The sequence below is a fragment of the Bombina bombina genome, chromosome 2 (genome assembly GCF_027579735.1).
Source record: "Bombina bombina isolate aBomBom1 chromosome 2, aBomBom1.pri, whole genome shotgun sequence".
NCBI classification, from domain to species: Eukaryota; Metazoa; Chordata; class Amphibia; order Anura; family Bombinatoridae; genus Bombina; species Bombina bombina.
Window position 1 is genome coordinate 108,645,440 of NC_069500.1, and position 15,215 is coordinate 108,660,654.

Genomic DNA, 15,215 nt, shown 5'->3' on the forward strand with positions numbered 1-15,215 from the left:
TAGTACATACCAGCACTATTTTAAAATAACAAACTCTTGATAGTAGAATAAAAAAACTACAACTAAACACCACATACTCTTAACCATCTCCGTGGAGATGTTGCCTGTGCAACGGCAAAGAGAATGACTGAGGTGGGCGGAGCCTAGGAGGGACTATATGGCCAGCTTTGCTGGGACTCTTTGCCATTTCCTGTTGGGGAAGAGATATTCCCACAAGTAAGGACGACGCCGTGGACCGGACACACCAATGTTGGAGAAATGTGCACAGAATTTTTATACTTACACTTTTTGAGTCAACTACTCCTACTGAGCATGTGCAAGAATTCACAGCATATACATATATGCATTTGTGATTGGCTGATGGCTGTCACATGATACGGGGGGGGTGGAAATAGACATAATTTTGCAATTTATTTAACAAAAATCTACTAGTCATTTGAAGTTCAGGCTAAGTCCTATTCCATTGCCTGCTTATCATGCATTTGTTGATTATGTAAATCTTCAATGTTGACTGGTCCTTTAAAATGATAATAAAGCACAAAATAAATGCCAGACAACTTGTGTAAAAAGATTGGCCTGAGAATATGCAAATATGCATAACAAACAGTATAGCAGTATTGATAGTAAATTGTGGTCCTTGATAAATAATGTGATGGAATTGGTTTTCATGTTGATTCAAGTTAAGTCTGAGAAGGGAAAGCATCTGCTGAGATGGATGTAGACCTAGTAATCTTATTCCATTTGTTCAAAAATTGCTGCTGTAATTCTTCATTTTGCCTGTTTGTAAGTACTGATGAAGCCGGTTTTATCAACAGCTTTGCATAGATTGGAGGAATGCAATTATCCTGATATTAGATTTGAAAGCACAACTTTATGGTATTGAAAACTGTTCCCAGGAAGACTCTCTCAATAAGAAATTATTTGGCTGCTTATAATCAGGCTATAGGACTAAAAATGTGTATCAAGCTTGTTCCCGAGAGATGACCACAAGCAAAATGTCATCCAAACAGTGGAAAGCAAAAAATGTCTTCATTCCAAATGTTTTGGGCTGAAAAGCAGAAGCACCCGATTGAAAGCCTTTTGGTGCTGATTAGGAATCCTCAGATGGAAGAGCTACAAACTGATAATATTGTGACCAGACTAAAAAAAACAAATAAACATACTGCACATGGCTGCTGCTTGCAACTAAAAAGTTCTCACTGGTTTTTATGCACAAACTATAGCTGCATAAAACTCATACAACTTTTTAAATGTCCGATACTATCCTTAAGCATCTAATAAGCAATTTTTTTTTTTTTTTTTTTTACAAATAATGGGACAGAGATTGCTAGCTTTGATTGCATCTTGAAGAATAGAAATTTGATGAAAGTCTGTCTTTTTTTTCAGCCTCATCTACTATGTTCAAAATATTGGCAACCCACCTTGTCTGTACTGTGCACAAACATTAGACAGGTCAACTTGCTGGCTGATTTTCTGATACTCCATTAAAGACTCTCTCAGCATCCTCTCCTTCTCAAGTTTGCTTTGAACTTGGCGAGATCTCTGTAAAAGTTCATTTGCCTGCAGGAATTAAAAAACAAACAACTAGCTTGAATAAAGACAGAAGCTTAGTGGCCAATGTCTATCTTCATGGTGAGAGAGGAAACCTGCTTAGTGAGCTATTTAAAACAAACATGGGAAAACAACTTGCAATCAAGGTTATGACATTCATGAAAGCATCTTCCTCTTCATGCAAGTAGAAAGTAAGCTAACTGTGAGGCAATCTGCTTTAGGGTATGATTTGTGAAACGCTCCAAGATGGCATATACAAATGGAGTGGAATATACCCAACTTATACATATCCTATTAAGAAATAGAATAGTTTGGGGAATCGTTATCTGCTTTACTACAAAGATAGTCAAGTTTCAATTTTGGTTATAGGATTTTTGCTATTAAGTATATTGCAAATAACCTAATCAAAACTGAAATGCCTTCATGTAAACTTCAAATTTTGTCTAGAAGGTAACTTAGCATTTGAAACATAGAAACATAGAAACATAGATATTGACGGCAGATAAGAGCCATAGGCCCAGCAAGTCTGCCCCACCTTACCTAACAGTATAAACAATATAGGACAGACAATTAAATTACAGTATTAAACTAAGAACTTTGGGCTCCAACATTGCCTGTGAGTAACAACGTCTACCATTGTATTGTACAGTGAATATACCTGGGCCATAAGGAATAAATGCTCTGTGGCCGATAAGCAGAAATCCCACTGCTTTATTAAAGGGACATGATTCCCAAATGTTGAAGCATTTGAAACTGATGCTGCATAACTGTAAAAAGCAGACTAGAAAATATCACCTGAAGATCTCTAAGTAAAAAAGGGAAGATATTTACCTCAACGTTTTACTGTGAAATCTCATGAGATAACGGCTAAGCAATGCATGACCTCAGCACTGCTAATGCCGATTGGCTATTGTGTTATCCTCCCCTCAAACTTACAGCTTTACAGCAGCTGAAGTATAACTGTTCACATAGCACTATTTTGAGGTAAAATATCTTCTTTTTACATAGAGATGTTCAGGTGATATTTTCATGTCAGCTTTTTACAGCTATGCTGCGTCACTTTCAAGTGATTTAAATAAGTAAATGGGGGGGTTTATATTTGTGGATTTTATTATACAAGAATGCTTGTTTAATAATGAGTTTTGTGGAACTCTGCAAGACGTGTTTAATGCTACCAAAAACACCACCTAGATGTTCATATTTCTAAAAACAGTTGTACCTTGGAGCACACGGCATCATCCGCACTGTACAGCAGAGGGCAAACTTCCTGTAGGTGAGTACTGATGCCATCCACCGTTGCATTGTCCCGGATGTAACAATTAATCAAAGATGCTATTAAAGCTCCCGTCAACTCCTTATCTCTGATAACAAGATCCTTAAAACTAGTTATCTTCAACTGCTCTTGTAATTCCTGTGAATGGACAAATTAAAAATTGTATATACAAGTAAATTTTCCCTAATTAGTTGCAATGAGCGTTTATGAAAACACTCAATGCCCAAACAATTCACTTGTTCATTACTAACCTTTTGGAGTTCAGACACAATGAGGTTAAACTGATGTTGGCATAGCAATTTCCACAAGGATAAAGCTTGGCAGACTTTTCTAAGCAGTTGATGGATTCCCTGAAGAGATATTTTCTCTGCAAGTTGAGCTTCAGCTGAGGTGCATTAAGAAGAAATAAAATCAGAAATGAATGTTGTGTATAAAAAAAAGTGTGTGTGTGTGGGTGTGTACAACTTAAGCAGACTAGAATAGGAACACCAAGGACTGTCTAGATATGTATGAAACTTTCTTTATTATCAAATAATTTGCTTAAAGGGACATTGAACATAGTGAGACAGTGCTTTAAAAACTGGTTAATTATTTGAAGAAAAATAAAACAAAAAAACAAATACATTGCAATATACTTTCATATTTTATTTTGTTCCTCTTCTGCAATTTAATTGTGGGCTTTCCAATTCCTGTTAGAAGAGGAATTGCTAAATCCATATTTAACACAACTATAGTCCACAATTATTGGATGAACACTCTAGTGACTCATTTATCACTGTCCTTAAGTAACCTTAAGGGACAGGAAACGCCAACATTTTCTTTCATGATTTGGATCGAACATACAATTTTAAACAACTTTCCTATTTACTTCCATTATCGAATTTGCTTTGTTCTCTTGTTATCTTTTTCAGAAGGAACAGCATAGCACTACTGGCAGCAAGATGAACACGTCTAGTCAGCCAATCACAAGAGACAAACGTGTGCAAGCACAAATCAGCAGCTTGCTCCCACTAGTGTAGGATATGTGTGTATACTTTTTCAAAGAGTGGAGTTAATTTTTTACATTTTCTTAAAAGTACATGCTCTATTGGAATCATGCAAGTTTAATTTTGACTTTCCTATCCCTTTAAAAAAGACAAAAAACATAATTTATGCTTACCTGATAAATTCCTTTCTCCTGTAGTGTGATCAGTCCACGGGTCATCATTACTTCTGGGATATTACTCCTCCCCAACAGGAAGTGCAAGAGGATTCACCCAGCAGAGCTGCCATATAGCTCCTCCCCTCTACGTCACTCCCAGTCATTCGACCAAGGACCAACGAGAAAGGAGAAGCCAAAGGGTGTAGTGGTGACTGGAGTATAATTTAAAAAATATTTACCTGCCTTAAAAAACAGGGCGGGCCGTGGACTGATCACACTACAGGAGAAAGGAATTTATCAGGTAAGCATAAATTATGTTTTCTCCTGTTAAGTGTGATCAGTCCACGGGTCATCATTACTTCTGGGATACCAATACCAAAGCAAAAGTACACGGATGACGGGAGGGATAGGCAGGCTCTTTATACAGAAGGAACCACTGCCTGAAGGACCTTTCTCCCAAAAATAGCCTCCGAGGAAGCAAAAGTGTCAAATTTGTAAAATTTGGAAAAAGTATGAAGCGAAGACCAAGTTGCAGCCTTGCAAATCTGTTCAACAGAGGCCTCATTCTTAAAGGCCCAAGTGGAAACCACAGCTCTAGTGGAATGAGCTGTAATTCTTTCAGGAGGCTGCTGTCCAGCAGTCTCATAAGCTAAACGAATTATGCTACGAAGCCAAAAAGAAAGAGAGGTAGCAGAAGCCTTTTGACCTCTCCTCTGACCAGAGTAAACGTCAAACAGGGAAGACGTTTGTCGAAATTCTTTAGTCGCCTGTAAGTAAAATTTTAGGGCACGAACTACATCCAGATTGTGCAGAAGACGTTCCTTCTTCGAAGAAGGATTTGGACACAAAGAAGGAACAACAATCTCTTGATTGATATTCCTGTTAGTGACTACCTTAGGTAAGAACCCAGGTTTAGTACGCAGAACTACCTTATCCGAATGAAAAATCAAATAAGGAGAATCACAATGTAAGGCTGATAACTCAGAGACTCTTCGAGCCGAGGAAATAGCCATTAAAAATAGAACTTTCCAAGATAACAACTTTATATCAATGGAATGAAGGGGTTCAAACGGAACGCCCTGTAAAACGTTAAGAACAAGGTTTAAACTACATGGCGGAGCAACAGTTTTAAACACAGGCTTAATCCTGGCCAAAGACTGACAAAAAGCCTGAACGTCTGGAACTTCTGAAAGACGTTTGTGCAACAGAATGGACAGAGCTGAGATCTGTCCCTTTAAGGAACTAGCAGATAAACCCTTTTCTAAACCTTCTTGTAGAAAAGACAATATCCTAGGAATCCTAACCTTACTCCAAGAGTAACCTTTGGATTCGCACCAATATAGGTATTTACGCCATATCTTATGGTAAATCTTTCTGGTAACAGGCTTCCTAGCCTGTATTAAGGTATCAATAACTGACTCAGAAAAACCACGTTTTGATAAAATCAAGCGTTCAATTTCCAAGCAGTCAGCTTCAGAGAAGTTAGATTTTGATGTTTGAAAGGACCCTGAATCAGAAGGTCCTGTTTCAGAGGTAGAGACCAAGGTGGACAGGATGACATGTCCACCAGGTCTGCATACCAAGTCCTGCGTGGCCATGCAGGTGCTATTAGAATAACTGATGCTCTCTCCTGCTTGATTCTGGCAATCAATCGAGGAAGCATCGGGAAGGGTGGAAACACATAAGCCATCCTGAAGGTCCAAGGTGCTGTCAAGGCATCTATCAGGACTGCTCCTGGATCCCTGGATCTGGACCCGTAACGAGGAAGCTTGGCGTTCTGTCGAGACGCCATGAGATCTATCTCTGGTTTGCCCCAATGACGAATTATTTGGGCAAAGATCTCCGGATGAAGTTCCCACTCCCCCGGATGAAAAGTCTGACGACTTAAAAAATCCGCCTCCCAGTTCTCCACTCCCGGGATGTGGATTGCTGACAAGTGGCAAGAGTGAGACTCTGCCCAGCGAATTATCTTTGATACTTCCATCATTGCTAGGGAGCTTCTTGTCCCTTCCTGATGGTTGATGTAAGCTACAGTCGTGATGTTGTCCGACTGAAACCTGATGAACCCCCGAGTTGTCAACTGGGGCCAAGCCAGGAGGGCATTGAGAACTGCTCTCAATTCCAGAATGTTTATTGGTAGGAGACTCTCCTCCTGACTCCATTGTCCCTGAGCCTTCAGAGAATTCCAGACGGCACCCCAACCTAGAAGGCTGGCGTCTGTTGTTACAATTGTCCAGTCTGGCCTGCTGAATGGCATCCCCCTGGACAGATGTGGCCGAGAAAGCCACCATAGAAGAGAATTTCTGGTCTCTTGATCCAGATTCAGAGAAGGGGACAAGTCTGAGTAATCCCCATTCCACTGACTTAGCATGCACAATTGCAGTGGTCTGAGGTGTAGGCGTGCAAAGGGTACTATGTCCATTGCCGCTACCATTAAGCCGATTACCTCCATGCATTGAGCCACTGACGGGTGTTGAATGGAATGAAGGGCGCGGCATGCACTTTGAAGTCTTGTTAACCTGTCTTCTGTCAGGTAAATCTTCATTTCTACAGAATCTATAAGAGTCCCCAGGAAGGGAACTCTTGTGAGTGGAAAGAGAGAACTTTTCTTTTCGTTCACCTTCCATCCATGCGACCTTAGAAATGCCAGTACTAACTCTGTATGAGACTTGGCAGTTTGAAAGCTTGAAGCTTGTATCAGAATGTCGTCTAGGTACTGAGCTACCGAAATTCCTTGCGGTCTTAGTACCGCCAGAAGAGCACCCAGAACCTTTGTGAAGATTCTTGGAGCTGTAGCCAATCCGAATGGAAGAGCCACAAACTGGTAATGCCTGTCTAGGAAGGCAAACCTTAGATACCGGTAATGATCTTTGTGAATCGGTATGTGAAGGTAAGCATCCTTTAAATCCACTGTGGTCATATACTGACCCTTTTGGATCATGGGTAAAATTGTCCGAATAGTCTCCATTTTGAACGATGGAACTCTTAGGAATTTGTTTAGGATCTTTAAATCCAGGATTGGTCTGAAAGTTCCCTCTTTTTTGGGAACCACAAACAGATTTGAGTAAAACCCTTGTCCCTGTTCCGACCGTGGAACTGGATGGATTACTCCCATTAACAAAAGCTCTTGTACGCAGCGTAGAAACGCCTTTTTCTTTGTTTGGTTTGTTGACAACCTTGACAGATGAAATCTCTCTCTTGGAGGAGAGTATTTGAAGTCCAGAAGGTATCCCTGAGATATTATCTCTAGCGCCCAGGGATCCTGGACATCTCTTGCCCAAGTCTGGGCGAAGAGAGAAAGTCTGCCCCCCACTAGATCCGATCCCGGATCGGGGGCCCTCAATTCATGCTGTTTTAGGGGCAGCAGCAGGTTTCCTGGCCTGCTTGCCCTTGTTCCAGGACTGGTTAGGTCTCCAGCCTTGTCTGTAGCGAGCAACAGATCCTTCCTGTTTTGGAGCAGAGGAAGTTGATGCTGCTCCTGCTTTGAAATTCCGAAAGGAACGAAAATTAGACTGTCTAGCCTTAGGTTTGGCTCTGTCTTGAGGCAGGGCGTGGCCTTTACCTCCTGTAATGTCAGCGATAATTTCTTTCAAACTGGGCCCAAATAAGGTCTGCCCTTTGAAAGGTATATTAAGTAATTTAGACTTAGAAGTAACATCAGCTGACCAGGATTTTAGCCACAGTGCTCTGCGCGCCTGAATGGCGAATCCGGAATTCTTAGCCGTAAGTTTAGTTAAATGTACTACGGCCTCCGAAATGAAAGAATTAGCTAGCTTAAGGACTCTAAGCTTGTCCGTAATCTCATCCAGAGTAGCTGAACTAATGGTCTCTTCCAGAGACTCAAACCAGAATGCCGCCGCAGCCGTGACCGGCGCAATGCATGCAAGGGGTTGCAATATAAAACCTTGTTGAATAAACATTTTCTTAAGGTAACCCTCTAACTTTTTATCCATTGGATCTGAAAAGGCACAGCTATCCTCCACCGGGATAGTGGTACGCTTAGCTAAAGTAGAAACTGCTCCCTCCACCTTAGGGACCGTTTGCCATAAGTCCCGTGTGGTGGTGTCTATTGGAAACATCTTTCTAAATATCGGAGGGGGTGAGAACGGCACACCGGGTCTATCCCACTCCTTAGTAATAATTTCAGTTAGTCTCTTAGGTATAGGAAAAGCGTCAGTACTCGATGGTACCGCAAAATATTTATCCAACCTACACATTTTCTCTGGTATTGCAACTGTGTTACAATCATTCAGAGCCGCTAACACCTCCCCTAGTAATATACGGAGGTTTTCCAGCTTAAATTTAAAATTTGAAATATCTGAATCCAATCTGTTTGGATCAGAACCGTCAGCCGCAGAAAGAAGCTCTCCGTCCTCATGTTCTGCAAGTTGTGACGCAGTATCTGACATGGCCCTAGCATTATCAGCGCACTCTGTTCTCACCCCAGAGTGATCACGCTTGCCTCTTAGTTCTGGTAATTTAGCCAAAACTTCAGTCATAACAGTAGCCATATCCTGTAATGTTATTTGTAATGGCCGCCCAGATGTACTGGGCGCCACAATATCACGCACCTCCCGAGCGGGAGATGCAGGTACTGACACGTGAGGCGAGTTAGTCGGCATAACTCTCCCCTCGCTGTTTGGTGAAATGTGTTCAATTTGTACAGATTGACTTTTATTTAAAGTAGCATCAATACAGTTAGTACATAAATTTCTATTGGGCTCCACTTTGGCATTAGCACACATAGCACAGATATCTTCCTCTGAATCAGACATGTTTAACACACTAGCAAATAAACTTGCAACTTGGAAATACTATTCAAGTAAAATACTATGATATGAAAACGTACTGTGCCTATAAAAAGCACAGAAAGATTTATGACAGTTGAAAATTAGTAAACTGAAAAGGTTATAGCATCAATCTTTGTAAAAAAACACAATTTTAGCAAAGGTTTGTTCCCATTAGCAAAGGATAACTAACCCTGATAGCAGAAAAAAAGTTACAGAATAAACGCTTTTTATCACAGTCAACTACAATCTCACAGCTCTGCTGTGAGTGATTACCTCCCTCGAAACAAGTTTTGAAGACCCCGGAGTTCTGTAGAGATGAACCGGATCATGCAGGAAATACAATGAGCTTCTGACTGAATTTTTTGATGCGTAGCAAAAGCGCCAAAAAAGGCCACTCCCCCTCACACACAACAGTGAGAGAGATCAGTAAACTGTCAGAAATTAGATCAAGCAACTGCCAAGTGGAAAAATAGTGCCCAAACATTTTATTCACCCAGTACCTCAGAAAATGCAAACGATTTTACATTCCAGCAAAAAACATTTAACATAAATTAAGAGTTATTAAAAAGCCTGTTGCTAGTCCCTGCAAAATAGGCTAAAGTCTTATGTACACAGTGCAATTCCAGTGAAGTACCATTCCCCAGAATACTGAAGTGTAAAAACATAATTTATGTAAGAACTTACCTGATAAATTCATTTCTTTCATATTAACAAGAGTCCATGAGCTAGTGACGTATGGGATATACATTCCTACCAGGAGGGGCAAAGTTTCCCAAACCTTAAAATGCCTATAAATACACCCCTCACCACACCCACAAATCAGTTTAACGAATAGCCAAGAAGTGGGGTGATAAGAAAAAAAGTGCGAAGCATATAAAATAAGGAATTGGAATAATTGTGCTTTATACAAAAAAATCATAACCACCCCAAAAAAGGGTGGGCCTCATGGACTCTTGTTAATATGAAAGAAATGAATTTATCAGGTAAGTTCTTACATAAATTATGTTTTCTTTCATGTAATTAACAAGAGTCCATGAGCTAGTGACGTATGGGATAATGACTACCCAAGATGTGGATCTTTCCACACAAGAGTCACTAGAGAGGGAGGGATAAAATAAAGACAGCCAATTCCTGCTGAAAATAATCCACACCCAAAATAAAGTTTAACAAAAAACATAAGCAGAAGATTCAAACTGAAACCGCTGCCTGAAGTACTTTTCTACCAAAAACTGCTTCAGAAGAAGAAAATACATCAAAATGGTAGAATTTAGTAAAAGTATGCAAAGAGGACCAAGTTGCTGCTTTGCAGATCTGGTCAACCGAAGCTTCATTCCTAAACGCCCAGGAAGTAGATACTGACCTAGTAGAATGAGCTGTAATTCTCTGAGGCGGAATTTTACCCGACTCAACATAGGCAAGATGAATTAAAGATTTCAACCAAGATGCCAAAGAAATGGCAGAAGCTTTCTGGCCTTTCCTAGAACCGGAAAAGATAACAAATAGACTAGAAGTCTTACAGAAAGATTTCGTAGCTTCAACATAATATTTCAAAGCTCTAACAACATCCAAAGAATGCAACGATTTCTCCTTAGAATTCTTAGGATTAGGACATAATGAAGGAACCACAATTTCTCTACTAATGTTGTTGGAATTCACAACTTTAGGTAAAAATTCAAAAGAAGTTCGCAACACTGCCTTATCCTGATGAAGAATCAGAAAAGGAGACTCATAAGAAAGAGCAGATAATTCAGAAACTCTTCTGGCAGAAGAGATGGCCAAAAGGAACAAAACTTTCCAAGAAAGTAATTAATATCCAATGAATGCATAGGTTCAAATGGAGGAGCTTGAAGAGCCCCCAGAACCAAATTCAAACTCCAAGGAGGAGAAATTGACTTAATGACAGGCTTTATACAAACCAAAGCTTGTACAAAACAATGAATATCAGGAAGAATAGCAATCTTTCTGTGAAAAAGAACAGAAAGAGCAGAGATTTGACCTTTCAAGGAACTTGCGGACAAACCCTTATCTAAACCATCCTGAAGAAATTGTAATATTCTCGGTATTCTAAAAGAATGCCAAGAAAAATGATGAGAAAGACACCAAGAAATATAAGTCTTCCAGACTCTATAATATATCTCTCTGGATACAGATGTACGAGCCTGTAACATAGTATTAATCACAGAGTCAGAGAAACCTCTTTGACCAAGAATCAAGCGTTCAATCTCCATACCTTTAAATTTAAGGATTTCAGATCCTGATGGAAAAAAGGACCTTGAGACAAAAGGTCTGGTCTTAACGGAAGAGTCCACGGTTGGCAAGAGGCCATCCGGACAAGATCCGCATACCAAAACCTGTGAGGCCATGCCGGAGCTACCAGCAGAACAAACGAGCATTCCTTCAGAATCTTGGAGATTACTCTTGGAAGAAGAACTAGAGGCGGAAAGATATAGGCAGGATGATACTTCCAAGGAAGTGAAAATGCATCCACTGCCTCCGCCTGAGGATCCCGGGAACTGGACAGATACCTGGGAAGTTTCTTGTTTAGATGAGAAGCCATCAGAACTATTTCTGGAAGTTCCCACATTTGAACAATCTGAAGAAATACCTCTGGGTGAAGAGACCATTCGCCCGGATGCAACGTTTGGCGACTGAGATAATCCGCTTTCCAATTGTCCATACCTGGGATATGAACCGCAGAGATTAGACAGGAGCTGGATTCCGCCCAAACCAAAATTCGAGATACTTCTTTCATAGCCAGAGGACTGTGAGTCCCTCCTTGATGATTGATGTATGCCACAGTTGTGACAATGTCTTATCTGAAAACAATGAACAACTCTCTCTTCAGAAGAGGCCAAGACTGAAGAGCTCTGAAAATTGCACGGGGTTCCAAAATATTGATCGGAAATCTCACCTCCTGAGATCCCCAAACCCCTTGTGCCGTCAGATACCCCCACACAGCTCCCCAACCTGTAAGACTCGTATCTGTTGAGATTATAGTCCAGGTCGGAAGAACAAAGAAGCCCCCTGAACTAAACGATGGTGATCTGTCCACCATGTCAGAGAGTGTCGTAAAATCGGTTTAAAGATATTAATTGAGATATCTTTGAGTAATCCCTGCACCATTGGTTCAGCATACAGAGCTGAAGAGGTCGCATGTGAAAACGAGCAAAGGAGATCGCATCTGATGCGGCAGTCCTAAGATCCAACATTTCCATGCATAAGGCTACCAAAGGGAATGATTGTGACTGAAGGTTTTGACAAGCTGATATCAATGTTAAACTTCTCTTGTCTGACAAGGACAGAGTCATAGACACTGAATTTATCTAGAAACCTAAAAAGGTTACCCTTGTCTGAGGAATCAAAAAACTGATTGGTAAATTGATCCTCCAACCATGAACTTGAAGAAACAACACAAGTCGATTCGTATGAGATTCTTCGAAAATGAGAAGACTGAGCAAGTACCAAGATATCGTCCAAATAAGGAAATACCAAAACCCTATTCTCTGATTACAGAAAGAAGGGCACCGAGAACCTTTGAAAAAAATTCTTGGAACTGAGGCTAGGCCAAATAGTAGAGCCACAAAACTGGTAATGCTTGTCTAAAAAGAGAATCTCAGACACTAAAAATGATCTGGATGAATCGGAATATGCAGATACACATCCTGAAAATCTATTGTAGACATATAATGCCCTTGCTAAACAAAAGGCAGGATAGTCCTACAGTAACCATCTTGAATGTTGGTATCCTAACATAACGATTCAATAATGATAGATCCAGAACTGGTCTGAAGGAATTGACCTTCTTTGGTACAATGAAGAGATAAAATAAAACCCCAGCCCCTGTTCCAGAACTGGAACTGGCATAAATACTCCAGCCAACTCTAGATCTGAAACACATTTCAGAAATACTGAGCCTTGCTGTGTCAATTGGGACACGGGAAAGAAAAGAATCTCTTAGCAGGAGGCCTTAACTTGAAGCCAATTCTGTACCTTTCTGAAACAATGTTTCTGAAACCAGAGATTAAGAACGGAATTGATCCAAATTTCTTTGAAGAAAACGTAATCTGCCCCATACCAGCTGAGCTGGAATAAGGGCCGCACCTTCATAGGTACTTAGGAGCTGGCTATAGGATTCTATAAGGCTTGGATATATTCCAAACTGGAAATAGTTTCCAAACTGATACCGCTCCTGAGGATGAAGGATCAGGCTTTTGTTCCTTGTTGTGAGGAAAGGAACGAAATGATTATTTACCCTGGAAAGAAAGGGAAAGCAAAGTTGACTTAGAAGACATGTCAGCATTCCAAGTTTAATCCATAAAGCTTTTCTAGCTAAAATAGCTAGAGACATATACCTGACATCAACTCTAATGATATCAAAAGATGGTATCACCAATAAAAATATTAGCATGTTATAGAATAATAATAATGCTATAAAATTATGATCTGTTACTTGTTGCGCTAAAGCTTCTAACCAAAAAAGTTGAAGCTGCAGCAACATCCGCTAAAAATATAGCAGGTCTAAGAAGATTACCTGAACATAAGTAAGCTTTTCTTAGAAAGGATTCAATTTTCCTATCTAAAGGATCCTTAAATGAAGTACTAACTGCCATAGGAATAGTAGTACATTAGCAGGAGTAGAGACAGCCCCATAACCTTAGGGATTTTTGTCCCAACAAACTCTAATCTGTCAGATGGCACAGGATATAATTTGCTTAAACGTCTAGAAGGAGTAAATAAATTACCCAAATTATTCCATTCCCTGGAAATTACTTCAGAAATAGCATCAGGGAGATAAAACACTTCTGGAATAACTACAGGAGATTTAAAAACCTTATTTAAACGTTTACATTTAGTATCAAGAGGACCAGAATCCTCTATTTCTAATGCAAATAACACTTCTTTAAGTAAAGAACGAATAAATTCCATCTTGAACAAATACAAAGATTTATCAGCATCAACCTCTGAGACAGAAACCTCTGAACCAGAAGAACCATTATCAGTATCAGAATGATGATGTTCATTTAAAAATTCATCTGAAAAAAAGAGAAGTTTTAAAAGACTTTTATGTATACTAGAAGGAGAAATAACAGACATAGCCTTCTTAATGGATTTAAAAAATAAAATCTCTTATGTTATCAGGAACACTCTGAAAATTAGATGTTGACGGACAGCAACAGGTAATGTAACAGTACTAAAGGAAATTTTATCTGCATTAATAAGTTTGACATGACATGCAATACAAATAACAGCTGGAGAAACAGATACCAAAAGTTTATAGCAGACTTAGCTTGGTAGCTCCAGCACTGTGCAGTGATTTTCCTGTAGTAACTTCTGACTCAGTTGCAACGTGGAACCTCTTGCAATATGTAAAAGAAAAAAACAACATATAAAGCAAAATTGATCAAATTCCTTAAATGACAGTTTCAGGAATGGGAAAAAAATGCCAGTGAACAAGCTTCTAGCAACCAGAAGCAATAAATAATGAGACTTAAATAATGTGGAGACAAAAATGACGCCCATATTTTTTAGCGCCAAAAAAGACGCCCACATTATTTGGCGCCTAAATGCTTTTGGCGCCAAAAATGACGCCACATCCGGAACGCCGACATTTTTTGACGCAAAATAACGTCAAAAAATGACGCAACTTCCGGCGACACGTATGACGCCGGAAACAGAAAAGAATTTTTGCGCCAAAAAAGTCCGCGCCAAGAATGACGCAATAAAATGAAGCATTTTCAGCCCCCGCGAGCCTAACAGCCCACAGGGAAAAAAGTCAAATTTTTGAGGTAAGAAAAAATATGATAATTCAATGCATAATCCCAAATATGAAACTGACTGTCTGGAAATAAGGAAAGTTGAACATTCTGAGTCAAGGCAAATAAATGTTTGAATACATATATTTAGAACTTTATAAATAAAGTGCCCAACCATAGCTTAGAGTGTCACAGAAAATAAGACTTACTTACCCCAGGACACTCATCTACATGTTTGTAGAAAGCCAAACCAGTACTGAAACGAGAATCAGTAGAGGAAATGGTAAATATAAGAGTATATCGTCGATCTGAAAAGGGAGGTAAGAGATGAATCTCTACGACCGATAACAGAGAACCTTATGAAATAGACCCCGTAGAAGGAGATCACTGCATTCAATAGGCAATACTCTCTTCACATCCCTCTGACATTCACTGCACGCTGAGAGGAAAACCGGGCTCCAACTTGCTGCGGAGCGCATATCAACGTAGAATCTAGCACAAACTTACTTCACCACCTCCCTTGGAGGCAAAGTTTGTAAAACTGATTTGTGGGTGTGGTGAGGGGTGTATTTATAGGCATTTTAAGGTTTGGGAAACTTTGCCCCTCCTGGTAGGAATGTATATCCCATACGTCACTAGCTCATGGACTCTTGTTAATTACATGAAAGAAATATACATACATGACATTATATCGGTATGGCAGGATT

At 39.8% G+C, this 15,215-nt stretch overlaps 1 protein-coding gene across 1 annotated transcript in view; it reads right to left on the bottom strand.

Annotated features, from left to right (window-relative positions):
• The window catches only part of NUP155 (nucleoporin 155), a 211,061-nt gene that overhangs the window by 106,475 nt on the left and 89,371 nt on the right, over positions 1–15,215 (bottom strand). Inside the window, exons 22-24 of the mRNA XM_053701216.1 lie at positions 3,076–3,209; positions 2,771–2,962; positions 1,422–1,560 (exon numbers count right to left, since the gene is read on the bottom strand). Of these exons, the coding sequence (XP_053557191.1) occupies positions 1,422–1,560; positions 2,771–2,962; positions 3,076–3,209 (465 nt within the window). The remainder of the gene's footprint in view (positions 1–1,421; positions 1,561–2,770; positions 2,963–3,075; positions 3,210–15,215) is intronic.